This window comes from Seriola lalandi, unplaced genomic scaffold, assembly GCF_002814215.2.
Source record: "Seriola lalandi dorsalis isolate HSWRI2012SDOR001 ecotype SW California unplaced genomic scaffold, Sedor1 jcf7180002054901, whole genome shotgun sequence".
NCBI lineage: Eukaryota > Metazoa > Chordata > Actinopteri > Carangiformes > Carangidae > Seriola > Seriola lalandi.
Genome location: NW_019525453.1, coordinates 6,264,770 through 6,285,682, shown reverse-complemented (window position 1 = coordinate 6,285,682; position 20,913 = coordinate 6,264,770). Strand labels below are relative to the sequence as shown.

At 38.9% G+C, this 20,913-nt stretch overlaps 1 protein-coding gene across 2 annotated transcripts in view; it reads left to right on the top strand.

Moving 5' to 3' along the window:
• trim67 (tripartite motif containing 67) overlaps window positions 1–19,769 on the top strand; it is a 47,147-nt gene extending 27,378 nt beyond the window's left edge. Inside the window, exons 4-13 of one of the 2 annotated variants that reach the window (XM_087180345.1) lie at window positions 1,967–2,077; window positions 4,532–4,685; window positions 7,062–7,142; window positions 8,073–8,075; window positions 8,557–8,720; window positions 9,083–9,221; window positions 11,205–11,329; window positions 11,527–11,705; window positions 14,958–15,120; window positions 16,436–19,769. In XM_087180345.1, the coding sequence (XP_087036471.1) occupies window positions 1,967–2,077; window positions 4,532–4,685; window positions 7,062–7,142; window positions 8,073–8,075; window positions 8,557–8,720; window positions 9,083–9,221; window positions 11,205–11,329; window positions 11,527–11,705; window positions 14,958–15,120; window positions 16,436–16,483 (1,167 nt within the window). In that variant the 3' untranslated portion in view covers window positions 16,484–19,769. The remainder of the gene's footprint in view (window positions 1–1,966; window positions 2,078–4,531; window positions 4,686–7,061; window positions 7,143–8,072; window positions 8,076–8,556; window positions 8,721–9,082; window positions 9,222–11,204; window positions 11,330–11,526; window positions 11,706–14,957; window positions 15,121–16,435) is intronic. The other variant, XM_023430018.2, reaches the window with a different exon arrangement.
• Window positions 19,770–20,913: the final 1,144 nt, after the last annotated feature.

Sequence of the window (20,913 nt, the reverse complement as noted above, 5' to 3'; positions counted from 1 at the left end):
GATATAGTGACTAACTAAGTTTATCATAAAGCACCTTTCTAGATCAGGCGCCACAAAATGCTTCATAGTAAAGGAGAAAAGCAAGACATAAAATACCGAAAAAATAAAAGAATATATGAAATTAAAATGTGAGATAAAAACTTGCTCGTGAACCTGCTTGTGCACACACACGCACACGCACACGCACACACACACACACACACACACACACACACACTGTACATTGGTTTGATCCTCTCTTTCAGTTGACTTTTCATGGTCTTCATTTTTCAGTTTAGACAGCACTTGACAGGTGGATAATTAACTTTGATCTCATTAATTATCAAATAAACGAGGGACTAATTACCAAGACTTCATCTAAATATCTCTCTCATTCATTCATTCATTTAACGGTATAATTAATTATCTTAAATACACCAACACCACAAAACACTTTCTTTATAATCTCTCTGAAAAGTTGATGTATTCTCCATGTTCACATACGTGTACGTTACATGTTATAAACATGTATCAGTTGTACTTTGAGCAGGTAATTTAAAATCACTGATCAGTTGAAATGTTGTGCAGGTGTGACTGAATGTAAACAAAAGGCTAATAAGGCGGTGACAGTTCGCTGACTTTCAATTAGCCTCCATCGACTGGTTGTGACACTCGTCCAAATCTCATTTCCCTTCTGCTGGGAGTTCAGCCAGCAGATAGACGTGTGACATGTGTGTGTGTGTGTGTCTGTGTTTGTGTGTGATAGTGTGCCAGGAATACTATGCGATTTTGAGAGATCTGTTCCAATCATGTCCCGAGCCAGTTTTTAATTTTTGCTCCTTTTTCCTGTCTATGTTTCCTGCCAGCCACTAACTCACCTGTCGTTCCAGCCATCTTCAATCACCCATGTCTGCACGTCTGCTCTCCCCTTCCCTAATTACACTCCTAGCAGTAGCTGCCAGACCAAATCTTTCTGTGCGCTTCATGTCACATATTTAACATATCAGCTGCTCTCACCTCATTTTCTCTTTGTGTTATTTCTGAATTACCTCCTTTGGACACTGATTCCTCTAGCTGAACTTGATTCGGTCATGCTGGGGTTTTGTTTGTTTTTTTACATAGTAGCCATGGCTGGGAATCCTGGTTAAATGTTCTGTAAACAATCGTCACTGCCACTAGATGTGGCACTAGATGTGGCTTTGTCTGCCATAAAGTGTCACAAAGCACAGTGAAAGTGGCCACTAAACACATCGAGAAGCACTAACTGAATAAATTTACCCTGTGTCCATGACGAGCCAACAAACAATCCAGACACAACCGTTAGCCCACGCTAGCATGGGCTAACGGCTCCAAAGCAATGCTGACAGTTATTCAGCTAGCGATAGCAACATTTGCGAAACAAATTTGTAATATGGGTAACAGGAAGTTAGCTTATTTTATCATGTCTACTGTATCTGGTCACTAATGCAAACATGCATGTGACCATATGTACCCATCAAGTTACTTACACATTGAGGAATAGAAAAGTCAGTTCTGAGTCAAGCTGTCGTCCTTCAGGAGCTTTTAGGTCTCTCCATCTCGCAGGCAGACCAATATTAGCTCCACGGTTGGACTGGGAAAGAAATTCAGCCTTGGACTTATCTGCTGGGACCGGCTGTAGGAATGACACTGACAGAGTGGTAAAAGACTTATAGATGTTTTGACCGTCCACCGGCTGACTGAGATTTGAACCAGTAGTCCCCATGGCCAGTCCTCCTGTGCCTCTGGTCTGATCTCTTTCTTTGTCAGAGCCCTTTTTACTTGGAAGATGTAGTTTCTTCAGTGGAGGAAATTCACCTGAATGCTGTGTGCCATATCGCTTGTATGCGGTCCCTGCATCTTTATAAAAGTGGCGAGGACCACTGTTTAAGCTGGGGGGACTCTCATGCACTAACAAGCACATGCTACCAGACCGGATACCAATTTCTCTGCTCTGTGTCTTTCTCAGGTGGTGCGTGACCAGATCACCCACTGCACCATGAAGCTACGTCAGACCACAGGTATGATGGAGTACTGCCTGGAAGTCCTCAAAGAGAACGATCCCAGTGGATTCCTCCAGGTATGTGTGTGCAATTGTGTGACTGTGTGTTATTAAATCCAGATGAAAATAAGTTGTGTGAGTTTTACCCTCCACTTGTAGGAAAGCAGCAAGTTCGACATTTCATGAGCATAAAAAACAGCCCTATTTCAGCTTTGTGATGATAGATTTTTAAGTTTTAGCCCAACAGGTTTTTAAACTGTTTCAACAGCTCAACAGGGAACATGTAATCCTTAAATTTATCTGAAAGTTTCAAAATCACTACATTTGGAGACATGTGGTTTTCACAGGACGGCTATGAAAAGTATGAAAAACTGGCCTTGCTTTTAACTATTTATAAGTACAATATCCATGAAGAAACTAAAAACAGCAATTAATTTATCCACTCAGCAGGAGTTGCCATGTTGTCTCTGTGCCTTAGAAATTCATTTTCGTACACAAACCATTAAAACCGGACATGAAACAACCAAACAAATCAGTGGGGTTCTGTGGTACAGGGGCAATAGATTATACACAAGGCAAAAACAGTATGGGGTCTCACATTAGAAAAATCTTTTTCGAAGTATTTACAACCCCAAAAAAATGTCAATGTGAAAGTTGAAAGGAAGGAGGAAATGTGATACTTATTTTCACTGAGCTTGTGAGGTGAAATCTGCTTTGCAGGAAGCCTCTGATGTTTCTGACGCCAGCACAGATTAAACTACTGTACAGCGCTGATGTGAGAGCAACAGCAACACACTACATGCCGTCCTGTGCTCATGCACAAACACGGAGCAACACGGGATGCAACTGATTTGCTTCAATACTGCAGCTGATCATTTTTAATTGACTCGACATGTTTAGTTATCAGCAGGCTCAGATGTTCAACATAGCTGACCGATAGTTATTGATCTGTGTATGTTTAGGCCAAACAGAGAAAGGTCAAATGTAACGTGCACCTGCGTAGACGAAAGATGTTAAAGTGAAGGTTTAACCCTAAGGTGTTTGGGGTCTAGGAGACGCTGGTTCCTCTTTAACAGCTCAGAAACACACTTCACATTATTTTATCACCTTGATTCACGACAAATTGCTGTCTGAATGACCCCAACTGTAAAACATGGTCAAATACAATGGATCTTTTGTATATGATCTATATCTGTGATCAGAGTCGGCACTTTCATTTCCAAATCCCAAATAAGTCTGTTTGGATTTCTCTTATTGGAATTTTAATCCTCTCTGGGCCCAAACATACAGTAAGTAACGTGATAACATACTATACATGTCTGTCAATTTGAAAACAAAAGGAACAGACATATACGAGTCGTTCCATATTATCACCTTCATCACCTTCTTGTAAAAGAGATTCCTGATAAAATAAAGGAATTGACAATAATAATAATAATAATAAAAATAATAATAAAAATAAAATAAATAAATAATAATAATAATAATAATAATAATAATAATAAAAAAAATGTGCAAGAACCCTTTGCGGCATCTGGAAACATTTACCACTCGAGTAGTTCTATACAATTATTATTTTTAACTGAACAATGTTAATGTGTGTGGGGCCTCAATTGAATTAAAACAATGGTTAAATGACAAAGGAGAAGAAATACTTCCTATGCCACACAAAGTCTTTTTCTTCTGCAGCCACGTAGCTAGATTTACAATATGGCTATTTCCACTTCTGTTGTGTCTTCGCTTCTGGTTATGAATGATTTCTCTTCCTGTACAGTGATAGCACAAGAGAAATAGAGTTAAGGTTAAAGGGAGAGATGAAATAGAGATCAAAGACACTCTCGAGGGACACGCACATCCTCTCTCTTCTGTTTCATCTGAATATTTAATAATCTATTGATTATGTTTTTCTATATGGTTGCCAGTTCCTAAATACAAAGTAGAGTCTTCTCAGAAATCAAGGGTGGATTTGATTTTAATGCTAAATATAAGCGCAGGAACATTTGTAATTTCAACTGATCTGAAGTGGAGAAAATGAAGTTAAATGAAGACATCTATGTTCTTAATGCTCGAGGCTGAATTTCCAAATCCTCTGCTCGTGTTTTGACTTTAAAGAAAATAGCAATCAGGTTATTTGCAGTTGAGCGTAGTTTAATGTAATGCATTCACTTAGCTTTTTTTCTGGAGCAGTGAAGCTCTTACCAGGAGATGAGAGGTCTAATTCGTATCCTTAAATATTTGAACTGCACTAATGCTTGCCCCATTTCACATGTCGGACACAATGTAATGAAGCTACGGATGGAACAGATCCCAGAAGAGAAGCTGCTCTGTATGCAGCGAGGGTATCACAGCCTTGCAAACATATTTAAATGTAGATGTTGAACGCATGTGCTCACATTTCCTGTGTGTTTATGTGTGTGAACATGTCTTTTCCCGTGGTAATTTTCACTATATAATGTGTGTGTGTGTGTGTGTGTGTGTGTGTGTGTGTGTGTGTGTGTGTGTGTGTGTGTGTGTGTGTGTGTGTGTGTGTAGATATCTGATGCCCTGATCAAGCGGGTGACGTCGTCTCAGGACCAGTGGGTAAAAGGCGCACTGGAGCCAAAAGTCGGCCCCGAGTTTGACCTCACCCTCAACACCGACTCACTGCTCCAGACCATCCTGCAGCTAGACTTCTGCCAAGGCAAAGGTGAACAAATAAAAATACACACTTTCCCTTTTATTGGCATTTTTTAAACATATTTTTCAACAATATTTGAGTCATGACTGAAGCATAGATTATTATGTGTTCATGTGCAATATGCCTTTTATTCTAATCTATATTCTATTTTTTAACCCTGTCTTCTTGTATTTTAAACCAATATAACCTGACTTTTAGTCCCTGGGTCAAGCTCCAAAAACACTGGATCATACATATCCCATAATGCAAATCAATATTGTCATTATGCATTCATCATTTCAGTCAGTGTTAAAGGATCTACTGTATATACAGTTTATTTGTATCACTGTTTACCCACCGCTCCAAATATATGACATCGCAAAACTAGCTGATTTCGGCCAATTAAATGATGTAATTAGCAGAGGAGGCAGCCATCTTGGAATAATGCTTGAACTCTCACAAGTCAGAAATAACATAAGGTTTTTATGGTGGCAAATAAACTGTGAAGAACTGTTTTCACGGGCTGAGTCTTTATCTGCATCATCAGTAAACTGAATGTCGTGTAAAACTGGAGTGCACCTTTAAACAGGCTCTATGAATAAGTCAACTTGACATGTGCAAACAAACGTCCCTGATCTGAGGTAAAAAATACCCCGTCATGATATATTTGATAATCAATTAACATTTAGTCGCTGTTATTTCTCCCCTTTTTGAGGTTTCCTTAAGATGTACAGCAATGTAAACACAACTAATTAGCTATTCATTGGCTGTTGCTACCCAGCAACCAGTTGGCGTGCATGAGTAAACATAGCATCCTTTATATTCATTCCGCTGCAGCAGAAGAGATTGCCCAGATGTATTGTTAATGTACATTAAATATGTAATCAGCACTATGCATATTTTATTTCCATAATGCTCCAGTGAGGCAGTAAAGATGAGCTGTTTTCTTGTGCTGATGTGGATTCAACTTGGTCATTTAAATGAAAGAGCAAATAATTCCCATTATTCTCTCATATCGATCCTTAACACTTAAATATTATACAATATATTATATTATCATATAATGAATATATTGATCCAATACAGCATTTATTCAAAATACATTGTGATTGCAATTATTACAAATTTATTAAAAGCATGATGAAATTACATTAAGTTTAGTGCTGTGTGATTAATATTCATAGTGTTATTATAGTTATTATGTGTTTAATGGGTTTATAATACAAAATGCCGTTTGGTTTGTCAATGGAGCCAAATTCCTCTAAAGTGGCAACCTTGATATCTGAGATACAAAAACTCTAACTCGTAAATGAAGAATGTGAGCCAGATCGACAGGTCATTGCCCTGGTTGTGTTGTACTATAAGGAAACTTTCTCTAATTTGAGCTCGGGTTGATCTAATCTGAAAAGGCTCAGAAAGGCTTTGATCGTCCCTCCTTTGTTCTTTGAGGCCGGTGACATGGAGCTCATCTGAACGTTTCCCCACCTTCAAATTCCACTGATCATCCAGAACAAAGCATTAAGAGTTTAAAGACAGAACATTCGATTTTTATCTCTTTGAATTTTAGTCTTAGACATCCTGATCACAGTGTAAGAGGTATTGTAGTTCACAAACGCGTCCTGACTTAATTCATCGTCATTGAGTTTTCATTTTTCAGCTGAATAGAGTCTGTTGTTCCGGATCACATGGACTTAAAATTTAAATACAATAAAATAAAATTCTGCTGCTGACTATTGGAGACCATTGTATTTCTATATCTAATTCTCAGTGTTTTGTTTGTTTGTTTATTGAATTTAAATTCTGTTACTGACCTAGTTATGTCTTACTGAACAGCGAGGTCAGTCTCTTTTCTCTTGCAATGGCTAAAACGTATATATATATATATATATATATATATATATGTATATATATGTAAGTCAAGCTGAGATACCATCACATCCTTGAAAAGAGCACTACACACACAAATACTATTCATGACCAAACCTTCAACTTTGTACTTTAAAGTCTCTCTGTAGTTGCAGCGTTTTCTGATCCACTGTCAGATATTTGGGTGAAAAAAGATATTTGTGTCCCAATATGCAGACGATACTACGTTTTATGATGATGAAACTTTGTGCAATGCTTATATCATCTTCCAAAAATAACTACATTTTCTGTGAATGATAATCACCTGACCTAGAAGTCAGTAGTGAAAATCATGAAATTTACATATCATTTACATATGAAAGATCATAAGGCTGCATTTTTTTTAACCACCATTAGGGAGATGGATCTTTCATCATGTTTCCATTGCAATCGATCTAAATTTCTCCATTCATCTCTCTGTCACTTCCAGCTGCTTTAATATGCCATCTTCTGTCCATGTGCTCTTGTATTAAAACACCCAAATCAACGTCACACTTCCAGATGTGCAGGAGAGTCCGTTATTGAAACAAATGCAGGCAGCAGGAAGTGGTGAGGCTGAGATGGAGACAGAGAGCCCAGGAGGTATTTCAGAGAATCTACTTTCTCAAAGTAAACCTCTGTCTTCCTTCCGTGAATTTATTTTGTCACTCCTTCCTTCTCCCCCAGTCCCAGTAGCCCTCACAGCCATTCTGGTTGGAAACTCATCGGTCTCTATGTCCGACAGCGTCTATCTGGTTTCTTCCCTCTGCATGGTTTTTGTTTTCCAGCACCTCTGCAGAATAGCGATGCCTTCACTGGGGCAAAAAGTTTCCAAAAACTCTATTTGTAGTCTGAAGTACTTCTCTTTTTCCCAAACCAGCCTTCCTTGCATTGCACTGTTGCATTTTCTCCTCTGTAAGCAGAGGAACTATATATTAAACATAACTCACCGAACAATTAATTTTCATATCTTGTCTTCAAGATAATGCAGTGTACCAGTATACCACTATCTAATGTGACCTCCAGAATAGTAATAAGTAATAATACAAGGATTTAAAGGATATGAAAGGATAGCATCCTGACGCAAAGAGAATAATTGAAAATTATATAATTTAAAGTAGTTGACATTTTCTGATGGTTGTGTGTGAATCAAAGAACTACTTTGGCTACAAATAATGTGAAATATATTGAATTTAAATACTGATATTGATATCTACATGGTTACTGCATAGATCCTACAGCACTGTTCCTTATGTCCTGACTGCTGCCTTTCCCCTGTGTCTTCACTACTGTTGTTTTTTTTGTCTTGAAAGATCAGAGTGCCAACGGATAAAGTCAAGATATGAAGCAGACTTCATTACCCTTAGATCTGCCTTAAACAAAATCTCTACTTCAGTGGTTTTATTTTTATTCTGTTTATTTCAGCTCCTTTTGGAATGCAGTTTTGTCTTGTTTGTTAGCACAAAGTTTTATCACTTCAAGGGTTAGACAGATATATTGCTTTTTTTTATCAAAAATCTCTTTGATACAAAGCTGGTTCCTTCCTTTCTTGACTTTCCTAACCAGCCGAGAATCCTGTTTCCATAAGTGATTAATTCATTTTGAACGGTTTATTCAGTATTTCCTTCAGTTGGGAGTTTTTATCTCAAAGCGTCACAGCTTATGTCGGTCCAACACTACACACCACTAGCACTACTACTTCTATAGTGGGCATAATGTCCTCACATGGCCTACTTAAAGCCTCCACAGCTGTTGCCCTATAAATGAACCCGGAGCTCTTTCACCTTTAAGGCTTTTTTTTTTTATCCCACTAGATTCACATTAAAGCTCCTATTTCTCTCCCTTCAGTTTATTTACAACCAGTCAGATCCCTCTGTTTGTCTTCCTCCTCTCATCATCCACCTCTCCCTCCTTCTATACTTTCTTCTTTAACCATCTTGATCTCTCATTTGCCACGCCTCCATCCTCCATCCTCCCCCAATCACAATCTCATCCATCCGTACACCTCTCCTCACAGTGGAGATCGGGCCCTCGGTGCCGGCGGCCCCTCTCCTGCAGCTGGAGAAGTGCTGCACCAGGAACAACAGCGCCACCCTGGCCTGGAGAGTAACTGCATCCCCTGGCAGCTCCATCGAGGGCTACATCCTAGAGTTGGACGATGGCAACGGAGGACAGTATAGGGTTGGTACAAACACACACACTGGTACAGAAGAATACGCACTTTGTGTGAAAGTATGCAGCTTCCTATCTTTTAAATTGTATTATTAATAATCCATATGCTGCTCAACTCTGACAACAGCCAGATGGTTGTGTGTGTGTGTGTGTGTGAGGAAGATGTGTAGTTGAGTATATATGTCATCAGCAAACAAGGATTTTAAATGTCTGAGTACTTGTTCTACAATTGTAACTACTAATACTTGACAATGCGTTTAGATAATGAGATGCATAATTGATGAGTTCGAGCAGCGGATTTATAGAATACGCATGTGCATGCACTTGACCTGCATATGTAATGACACTGAAATGTGTGTGTCTACTCTCAGGAAGTCTATGTGGGGAAGGAGACTGTGTGTACGGTGGACGGCCTCCATTTTAACAGCGCCTACAATGCCAGGGTGAAAGCCTATAATGCCATCGGTGTGGGGCCCTACAGCAAGACGGTTGTACTTAAGACCTCTGATGGTAGGTTTTGAGTGTGTGTGTGTGTGTGTGTGTGTGTGTGTGTGTGTGTGTGTGTGTGTTTGTGTATGTGTGTGGGTCCTAGCTTTGCTGCCTGCTTGCCAAATTGGCACAGAGTGGCTTCACCATGAAAGGGCAGTGTCTCCTGCTTTGTCTGTGTTGTTTGTCTTGTTTCTGCACAGAACAGTTGTGTTTGTGTTGATCTTTGTAAAACAGGTGTCATCATGTAATTTCATTTGTTCTTGTTCTGTGAGACTAGATTTTCCTGTAAGGTAAAGACAAGAAAAGGAAATGAAAGGAAACTAAAGGCAAGAAAAAGAAAGAAAAGGAAAGGAAAGGAAAGGAGTAGTGGACAGAAAAAAATAAAGGAAAAAGCAGGAAAGGGAGCGAGAGAAAAGGAAAAGAACAGAGGGGAGAGGAAAAAGAGACAAAGAAAAGAAAGTGGAGGAGTAGATGAGAAATAAAGGGCAAGGGAATGAAAAGGCAAAGGAAAGGGCAGAAAAGGAAAAGAAAGGAAAGGAGGGGAGTGGAAAAAATAGAGGTTGGTAAAGAGGAAGAACAGAAAAGAGAGGACAGGAAAGAAAAAAGGTAAAGGAGTGGACAAGAAAGAAAAGGAAGGGAAGGAAAAAGGAAAAAGCCAAAATGTGGAAAGAATGAAAGGAACTAGGAGGGAAGGAAGGGAAGGGAGAAGAGGAAAAGAAAGGAGGAGTGGACAAGAACAATAAGGAAGAGTAATCTTCCATAAACACAGTGGGGCGAGGGTGGAGAGTTAACACACACACACACACACACACACACACACACACACACACACACACACACACACAGAGTAACAGTCTCTCTTTGCCAACCACAAAAACAATGGGCATTAGAGTCTGTTTTCTGACTGATAACCGTTCATCCCATCCGTCCTCTTTTTATTTCACTCCGTCATCTTTCTTCCTGCCTACTCTCTCTCTCACTCTCTGTCCCTCTCTCTCTCTCTCTCTCTCTCTCTCTCACTCTCTCTCCCTCTTTCTCCCTCTCTCCTCACCATTCCTCCTCAGTTCTCTCTCTCTTTCTTTGAGGGTTGTAGCTTCCCACAGCTTCACACAGAGAGGAAATTGTACTTGTCGAGCCGACAAAAGGCTGGAAAACAAAACCAACTTTGATGTACAACTTTACAAATGGACATTTCTGGTATAAGTCTGGTGTTGTGTGTGTGTGTGTGTGTGTGTGTGTGTGTGTGTGTGTGTGTGTGTATACTTTTACCCTGAAGCTAAACTCATTCACACATTCATGTCCTGAGGCATTACATTGTATAAAATTGTTAGACATGGATTTCCATACACAAGTCTGTGTGGAAGGAAGAAGGAACCAATTGCTAATCCTTTTATTATCCAATATATATACATACATACATACACACACACACACACACACACACATACATATATATATATATGTGTGTGTACATTGGTTATGTTTAATATTATCATCTTATTATTTGGCTAAGTAGGTTATAAATGAAATGTGGATTAGATCTTTCAATTAGCTTGTACTACCAGTCCAGTATGTAGGGAATATTTGATGCTGAAAGAAGATGAAGATTAATCTAAAATACCAGCTAATGTTTGTTCAATCACAGTTGAGACTTTTACATGTTCGGTACAACAATGTTCTTGTACAACCACAATGTCTGAGGCTGAACTATTTCTTCTTTATCAAAACAAATCAATTTAGACATTCACAAAGATTAGGACACATTTGTCATTTCCCTTCCATTTCCATGAGCATAATTTGTGTAAAATGTCAGTTTTTGTTCTAAGGGGTGTCAGTTTTTCTTGTTACAGCATACAGTAACTTATTAATAAAAAAATATTTAGTTACAGGAAAATGTTCTTCTTATGAAAATAGATATATATCTTTTTGTGTCTTTTAATAACCCTCCGTCCAAAACATGAATAAGAGCAGGCATCATGACTGACTGTTATTTTCCTATCACAGTGGCTTGGTTCACCTTTGACCCCACCTCGGCTCATCGGGACATTGTTCTGTCCAATGAGAACCAGACAGTCACCTGTAACAGCTACGATGACCGTGTGGTGCTGGGAACCGCTGCTTTCTCTAAGGTGAATGTTCACACACATTTGTCTCTGAGGGGAATATTGATATTGAGTTTCACATCACATTTATTCCCTGTTTCATTGTTTTTAAAGGTTCTATCACTGCCGATTGACCTTTTTATAAGTGGATGAGATTCACACAGATTCACAGACACATTAACAAGATTTATAACATTTATCCCGTTTCCCCCTTTGAATTTCAGGGCACCCACTACTGGGAGGTCTGCATCGATCGCTATGACAACCACCCGGACCCTGCGTTTGGCGTGGCGAGGATCAACACCATGAAAGACATGATGTTAGGGAAGGACGACAAGGCCTGGGCCATGTATGTGGACAACAACCGCTCCTGGTTCATGCACAACAACTCCCACACCAACAGGTAGGGGTATACTGTACTGTGAGTTTGTTATTTCAGTTTTTACTGTCTTTGTGTTCGTCATAGTGTAAGCTGACTAGTTGATGTTAAACTGAAAATTAGTTAATCAGTCCCTCTAAATACACACGGACATTTACATGCACACACAATAACTTCAGACTCTTTCACATCGTTTGGCATCATTCTCTAAAAATGTAAAACTTCAAACCAAATACTTTGTTATAATGTTGCTTTAAGACTCTCCTCTTTGTAGCTGTTCTGGAGCCTTCAGCTATGTAGATGTTTATTTATCATTGTTTCCCCTTTTAGCACTTAAGAACTTCTCTTCTGAAAGTTCAATCACCTTTTTATTCTTAAGTTTCAACACAAGATGGATGAGAAGTTCTCAGATCATCTACAGTGAGAGAGAGAGAGAGAGAGAGAGAGAGAGAGTGAGAGAGCGGGTCAAGGATACGGTGGCCCAGAGAGCTCAGCACACTGCAATTTAAGAAAACACATGCAAATAACGTGCTGCAAATTCAGAAATCATCTTCATGAATTTGACAACACATGCACTGCAAAAAACCCCCCCCCACACATTTTTGCTCATTTGTTTATTCCAATAAACAAACGCACCGCAAATTCATCCTCCAACACCGTACAAGGAGGGTTCATTATGAAACTGTGTCGGGGCTAATCAGAGGACTTCAGTTGAGTAGGTGGTCCTTCAGTGTGGCTCAGGACACATACGTGTTCACACTGCTAAAAGAATGTGTCTCAATGTGTCTTGGGTATGTTCACACCTGTACTACTACTACTACTATCACCTGAGACGGATGGTGTACTGGGTCCAGGTCTGAGTGCATCCTAAGAGTGTTTTTCCAACTGCGTCAAGAATAAACTTTTATAATACATTTTTTACAGATCATTATACAACAGTTAGTTCTGACCAAGTTATTTGATTGGACGATTGATATAGAGTATAAAAGCACTGGGACTTTTAACTACATGTATCACTCCGCTTCACAGGTGTTCTATTAACTGTTAATTAGCGTTACATTGACGGTCGTTGTCTGTCTTAGATTCTAACAAACTTTGCAAAGATGAAAATATTTCCAGAAGTAACATTTGAATTAAATGAGGTCTGGTCGTCAGAAGAGGATGAAGGGAAGAAGCCTGGATACTTCAGACCTGAGGTGATGTGTAAACAAGTAGCAAGCTAGTGTGCACTGTGCAGGTCAGGAAAATGTTTATGTGTTGCTTAGCAACATTCCAGTATCAGTCCATCTGCGGAACTATTTGTGGTGGTGTAGCCAAATAAATAATGAAATAAACAAACAAATCATAACCTGCTGTTGCTTATTTAACTATCAGCACGGCTGTGATTCAGTCAAAGGTCGTAGCTGATATTCAGCACAACGTCACGACCTGGCGTGTGATATCGCTTAAGTAATATTTATTTATAAGAACAATGTTTGAGCTGCCAGGTTGTAAAAGAAACTCAGTTGATATAAATCAATTTATAAGTAGAGACTTGTATACTGGAAACTCATTTCCAGTATAAGTGCAGAACTGACGGGTTATTAAAGTGAGAAACTGACAATCTTTTATTAATGTGGTTCTCACTTTATAACAAGTCTGCACTTATGAATGATAAGTCAAGAGATCATCACCTCTGCAGCTGAAGCACGTACACAAGCTTCAGTTTTTTTTTTTTTTCACTATCTGGCAACTCAAAAGTTGTTTTCATTGATGTGTTATTACTGATGTTAACCAATAAATTAGGCGGTTAGTTTGACATGTCAACATGTGCCTGATTAGAAAATGAATGATATTCATTCTGAGCTGCAGCAGCATTAGTATGTCAACAAGAACAGCAGGAGACAGAGACTTTGTAACATGGCGCTCTCCTCTTCCATTCATCGTTATGTATATCTCTATACACAGAATGACAGAGGGAGCCCCAGGGCTCATACAGTACCAACTAACTAACACACCAGGGAGCAGCAGAAGAAGACTGCAGGAGACATCAAAACATCTCTGTGCACCATCTCTCTCTGTGTCACGAGGACGCTATCAAACTCTCATTAAACATTTATTTACATCAAAATGTCTTTTCTTCACAAGGAAAAAGTGACTCTTCACAGGAATGTGTAAAACCTCTGACTTAATCTCTCTCCTCTCTCTCTACCTCGGTCCATCCAGACTACCGATTTATTCACTGTGCCATTTTGCTTTCATGCCATTAATCATCTCATGTCTGTGTTTCATATTTACCTCATATTGATTCCTCCATCTCTCTGAGCCTCACACAGGCCAGTCCTCAGGCTGGTGCTGCATCTTGTGTTTGTGCACACAGCTCGGAGAAATGTGGCAGTTTGCAGGTTTTATATGGACAGAGGTGGTTTCACAGCTTAGCTTCGAAACACACATTTTGCAATTAAAAACAAACATATGTCCCACAGAGCATATGCATTGATACAGACTGGTTTCCCAAGCTAAAGTTTTGATGAGGTTGTAAAAACAAATCTAAATCACAGAGCACAGGATTTTAATTTTACTTTTCTTTGAAGCACATCTCTTTATTGTCATATGTAGAATAAAACAACAATCTTCTAATACTTGTTTGTTTAAGGGATAATACTTGCCACTTTGCTTTGTGTCAGCTGGCTTAGCCCTCACATCATCCATTACAATCATGGGTGTTATCCTGCTTATACCATGACTACTTACCAACAAAATGCTAAATGACATCAAAGTAACACACCAGCTGTTACTTTATCAATACAACTAATTTTGATCTCTTGCTTTTGTGTTTTGAATATCAATATGCAGGTTTTTGTTTGCAAATGAAATGTGCCAGTAACATCAATCAAAACATCAATAACAACAACAACAACAACAACAACAGCAGCAACAACAACAAAGAAACAGTGGTGGCCAATTTAACAGCAGACGCAGAAAAAGGCTTTATGCTAACAGGCGTAGATCCGGTTTGATCGTGTTTTTAATAGAGCTGTAGGAAAACAATAAGAAAAAAGATTTCTATAATATTTGAATGAAGTCAGTGGGATGTCAGTCTGTTTTCATATGCATTTGCTTTTGTATTGTCCATGTTATGGAGAGTAGACTTTTAGTAAATTTTGAAACTCTTCTGTTACTTTCACTTGCTATTCGAATGTACAGTTACACCATCTGTCCCACTTTCACTTTGTTTACCACAAATCTTTATCTGTGTGTGTGTGTGTGTGTGTGTGTGTGTGTGTGTGTGTGTAGGGCAGAGGGAGGCATCACTAAGGGCTCCACTGTGGGCATCCTGCTGGATCTGAGCAAACACACTCTGACCTTCTACATCAACAAGGAGCAGCACGGACCGACTGCCTTCGAGAACCTGGAAGGGGTCTTTGTGCCAGCTGTCAGCCTCAACAGAAACGTACAGGTCAGTGTGTGTGTGTGTGTGTGTGTGTGTGTGGGATGGTAGTTGATGATGTATTCTGATGACCTGAGTGATAAACTTTTCGTGGATATGAGACCCTTTATTTTGAGTGTGAACTGAAGTTTGCGTACAACTGATGCAAAGAGTTCAGTATTGCACTGTCATACATTTAGGAATGACAATCTCCAACATTAAAATCAGAGCTGAAACAATTAGTTGATTGATCGTTCGGCTGTTGGCAGAACCTTCCTTCAAATCATTAATCAAACAAAAGGCCAAAGATTTGCTGCTTCCAGCCTCTTAACTGCTCCTCGTCTCTGGTCATCACAGACACCACAGCATTAGATTCTGGGAACTCGTGCATTTTTCATAGACAAAACAATTGCAAAAATCACAGGTCTGAAGTCTGTTTCGCTGCTATTAATGACCTAAAGCTCTTGAATGAAGCACCGAGTTGTGTTTGTAACATCTGAACTGGGATGTGGGAGTTCAAGAGGAGCTCTTAAGGGTAGTAAACCACTTGCTGAGCTTTTTCTCAACTCACGCTTTAAATGTTTCCAACCGGAGGCACATCAGCTGGTGTGAAACATAATCTTTTTTCTTTGTTTTTCTTATCAGGAACAGTGAATATTCGAGTGACCTCAGGCAGCGTTGTTGCGCCACTGCTCGCTCAAATCATCCTTATCCTTGAAACTTGATAACAAGTCCAGTCAAATCACATAATTATTTAGGTTTGTCTTGGAGCTTTACAACCAGTATGACACAGAACGCCCTTCATCTTTAGTCCTTGCTTCCGATAAGAAATAAATGCTCCCTTTTCCAGGGCAGACGCACGTAGAGAGGCAACAGATGTACTGTATCTGTTGAAGTATTACAACACAGAGACATAGATTTATTAAAAAAAAAAGCCTAGCTGCAAAACTCCATCATTAAAAATTCAGCAGAAGACCTGATGCATCCCTAAAGTGGAGCACATTCTCAATAAGTATTTTAAAGAGTAGCAAACAGAGGGTTCCCTAAATCCATTCCTAATCCAAAACTGCAAATAGCTGTGAAATATCTGCCCCAAATTCAGGCGATTATTGAGAGTGGTTTAATCCAGCTGGCTGCAAAGTGACTGTTACCTAAATCCAACTCATTATCATGTGTGTGATCTCGAGTATTTGTCAAGTGTGTTTCAGAAAACTCAAGTGGTCGAATGTGCCTTCTCCAAATTAAACTGTGTGTGTCTGACATCCAGCTGGACTCTTATGTAGCCTGTCTGATCTTCTCACATCCTCACTCAGCTGTGATCTCACCGAGTGTTTGTCTGTTTCAGGTGACCTTACTGACCGGCCTGGAGGTGCCAAAGAATATCAAACAGTAGGAGCTCCTTCCTCCTCCCCCCTGAGCGTGCCCTGGATACAAACATACGATGTCATATATACGCAGCCTCAGTTTACTCCCACGTGGACCTTTTCCTTTCTCATCCTTCTCAAGGTGCCCCCAGTGTGAAACCCTGTCTGATCATTTGGGACGAAAGAATAAAATCTGAGTTATTATTGGCCATAAATAAGACGATTGAATCTCGTGGACGTTGCTACAGATATGACTGGAGTTACTGTGGATTGCCATACTTTTTCCATATCCTAATATTATTATTCCAGCTTGTATCATTCCATCCATTCCTTGATTCCATCAAGAAGGAAAATACAGCCTGAAACTTCTCGAGGCCTGAAACCAAACTTATCAACCGCCCCCCCCGCTCCGACCAAATCAACGGTAAAGACTTCTACACTGTGCAGTCAAATAGTTTCGTGCTAAAAAATCATGAAAAGGGATTGTAAGATATACCATCAGAAATGTTACACCATCGTTTTAAAAAATAAATCTACAGTAACATGGTGCTTTCAGGGGCTGAAAAACGAGGGAGAAATGATTTCGCTCTGCGTCTCTCTCAGGTGTGTTTACAGCTTGCAAGCTCAAACTAGATGAAGAGAGCCTTTTGTAGGAGTTGTAGTGGCACTGCGGGTTGTTTCGCTCATGAAATATTGAAAAGCTAAACCTTCAGTGTACACTTTTATCCCAGTTGTGGCTCCAACAGCGCTGCCTTCTCTGTTTTCCCCGTTTGTTTCCTCCTTGGGTTTGAGTTTAATGGAGAAATGATTTCTTTTCTGTGGGTAGGAGCCTGACAGACATAAAAAAAAGCTCTCCTCGTGATGAACTCTCTCTCATTTGGTGCTGCTGTCAGTGAGGTTTACTCACTCAGGTCGAGCTGGGAAGGTTTGGGCTTTATTCCATTTCATTTTTCAGCAATTTGAAGGATCTACGGAGCCTGGGAGTGGTCATTTAAAATGAAATGTTTTATTCTAAATTCACTTTGGTGCATTTCTTTTTGGGACAATAAAAATCTGCCGACAGCTATGCCAATTGGGGCAAGCTGGGTTATTTACAAATAGGTTTACATAGCCGTAGAGTTTCTGGTAAACTGTGGAATAAGAAGAGAACTACAAGAGCCTGTGTGATGTCGCTCAGCAAACCTTCATATTTGCTATTTAAAGGAGCTATTCATAAGTACTGCTATTGCTACATAGCTATCGTTAGCATTAGCAGCTGTTTACTTACCAGTCTAGAAGAAACAATGCGAGTTCAGAATTAAACTTTGTTCCTTTACTCGACAAGAGCTGTCTCCAAAGGTGGAAAGCAGCCCTCTTGCTTCTATTTCTATCACTTCTACTGAAGTTAGCATGCTAACCAGCTAGCCCTGGCCCGACCGCATCATCTCGTCATTTTCCGATACCAAGTCACTGTAGCATCTAGTCTGCCTGACGAAGTAGCGCTGCTCTGTGGCCATGTTATAACCTCTTGTATTGTAAACGCAACAAAGGCTGAAGCTCTTGGCAAGACTGGTACGTAAACAGCTGTTAATGCTAACGCTGGCTATGCAGCAATAGCAAAACTTACAAATAGCTCCTTTAAGGTAAAGTAATTCAGCAACATTTATGAAAATACACTTATTTGCTTTCATGCTGAAAGTTAGATGAGAAGATCAATACAATTCTCATATGTGTCTATTACATGTAAGGTTACACACGACTGCTTCTTAGCTTAGCATAAAGACAGAGGGAATTGGTTTTTATTATTGTACAGATTAAACAAAGAAGATATATCTTATTAATTAGTGATCTTTTGAGGTGTTAATGGAGGTTAATGGATTTTGCTGTGACAGAGCTAGGCTAGCAGTTTCCCCTCGTTTCCAGTCTTTATGCTAAGCTAACAAACCGTGGCTTCATATTTATCCTACACACATGAAAGCATTATCAATCTTCTCTTCTAACTCTTGGCAAAAAAGTGAGTAAGTGTACTTCCCAAAGTTGAACTGTTTATAGAAACTCAAATTGGATTATTTATGTTAATCATGTTTGAGGTTTATAATGACGGATTCACCGGTGTTTAAGTGAGGTTAGAGATTAAAATATGCCTGAAGCACTTAATAAAATTTGGGACCATGTGTTAATATAATTGTGTACAAACAGTTTGTACCATGTCCTGTTGAATTATTCAAAATGAAGCCTCTCCCGGGCTCTGTACACACAGTCTCACAAAGAATTGTTTTCACCTTGAGGGATGAATGTCAGAAAATGCTGAAATGAAATGGAAATGAGCCTCAACTTATTTTTTGTTTTGTTTTATAAGGCCTATAACTACTATAATACATCAGAGGTAGATGGGAAAAGTGTGGTCCTCTCATGGTAATTTTATTCTGTGCTCATCTTTCAGTCTCTCGGTAGAGCTTCAGCCACCTTTTTAATCTGTCAAACTGAAAATGACCTTGAAGTCACATCAGGTAAAGCTACATTTGCTGCTACGTTTCTCATCAGGGATTGGATACGGCAGCCTGCAAAGCATCAAAATTCAACCAGACCACTGTGACTAAGGATATAATACTGCTTTGACATACCTGTAAGCCCCTGTATATTCTATCTTTTATCTTAATGCAGCTGAGAGTGGAGAAGTTTCTTTTTAAATTTAATTTATTTAATCATGGATTTTATTACAATATTGAAATATTTCTATTCCCTATAATAATATGAAAGTGTGTGTGTGAGAAAGAGGAGTCATTAGAAGTATAGACAGACCTGAGATAAAAGGGTCATGTGTGTATGGGAATCCACAAACTGTACATAGTGATACGTGAGTTATGATTACGATGTGTGATATTAAGCATGGATTAAGCATCAAACAAGTTTACAAAATATCTGAAGCTGTATTGTAAATAGTGTACTGTATTACTGTCTTTGCAATGAGTGATGTTAAAGCCAACTGCTGTGACAGCTCGCCCTCTGCTGTTCAATGGTGGCAACGACAGGATTAATGCATTTCCCGTCTAATCCTGTTGGAGAATAATAGCCAACTGTGTTTTCATACCTTTAATGGCTGACTTTATTTTCTTTCTTTCTTTTTTTTTTTTTAATGTTTTTTAATGTCAGCAAACATTTTGTGTCAACTATCTCATAATATTCAAACATTTAATCAGGGACATAAAATAGCAGTCATTTACATGTTTAAAAGTTTTTATGTTGATAAATTATTATGATTATTATAATTATATCTTACTTATCACACCTTTATTCTGTAAAATTCACAGTTCACAAAAAACTTTGAATATACCATATGACTTAACAATGATACAGAACAACAGTAAGCTACAAAAGGTATTTATTACTGGAATTATTGAGGTCTATTTTCAATACAACAACTATTTTAAAATAATTTAGTTATGAGTAGAGTTCTAGAGTAGTAAACTAAGGAAATATCTGTACATTTGTTGTTGTTTTTCTTACCATTTGTGGTTTCTTCTATTTGATGAATGAAGTACTGAAGAATAAGGATTGAGCCTTTTCGGGAGATGGGGGATGGGATTATATATTTATTTATGAATCATAGCTGTTACCTAGAATGTGAAATCGATGACACTTACATCCTAGAATAGCAAACTGTAGGTATATTCATTATCATTTAAGTCTGTCTGCAGTAAGTTCAAATTAAGTGGGAAATGTGGCCATAATCAATTTCATTTTTCAAATGACTTGGTGTAATGTAACAGAAGTTGCTGCAGAATTCACAGACTTATCATCCGACTCTGCAGTTCGTCTCTGCTCTACCGAGCGTTTTAGCATCCTTTAGCTCATTGTTTTGGTTTTCAGACTGGCAACTTTACTGTTTTGGATGGCAGGCAGCCATTTTCAGCAAAAAAGCTCTAAAAACCCCAGTGAAAGCAACTTCTCCAACACCGAACACTAGAGAGACACAGTTAACAAAAGTTAGCTAATGAAAGTGGAGCATTTAGCAGCTAAGGAGCCAAGTATTTCCCTCAGGATTTCGTGGAGACCAAAAAAAGCAGCTAAAATGGGAGTGAATATTAACCTGGTGGACAAAAACACAACTCCAAATAAATATTAATGTTTCTACTTGTCTGCTTGATGTGTAAATACGCAATATTATTACCAAATAAACTTAAAAGGTGATAATATGACAGTGTTGTTTCTACAGCTTTGTCTCCAGCCAAAAAAAAAATCATTATCATATTATCATTATATTTGAATTTCAAGTGGCATGCACTCATATGGTCTGCCACCTACAATAACACCCTCCGTGCTTGACTGCAGGTCAAGACGTTGAATCACTGAAGACAAAGAGTTTTTCTGTCTCCTAACAGCAAACTTATATTTACGATCTTTTCATATGACATGAACGCAGCATTAGTGTAAAAGTGAGTGAGTTTCTCCCGACCCAGAAACCACATCTAACTCTCTG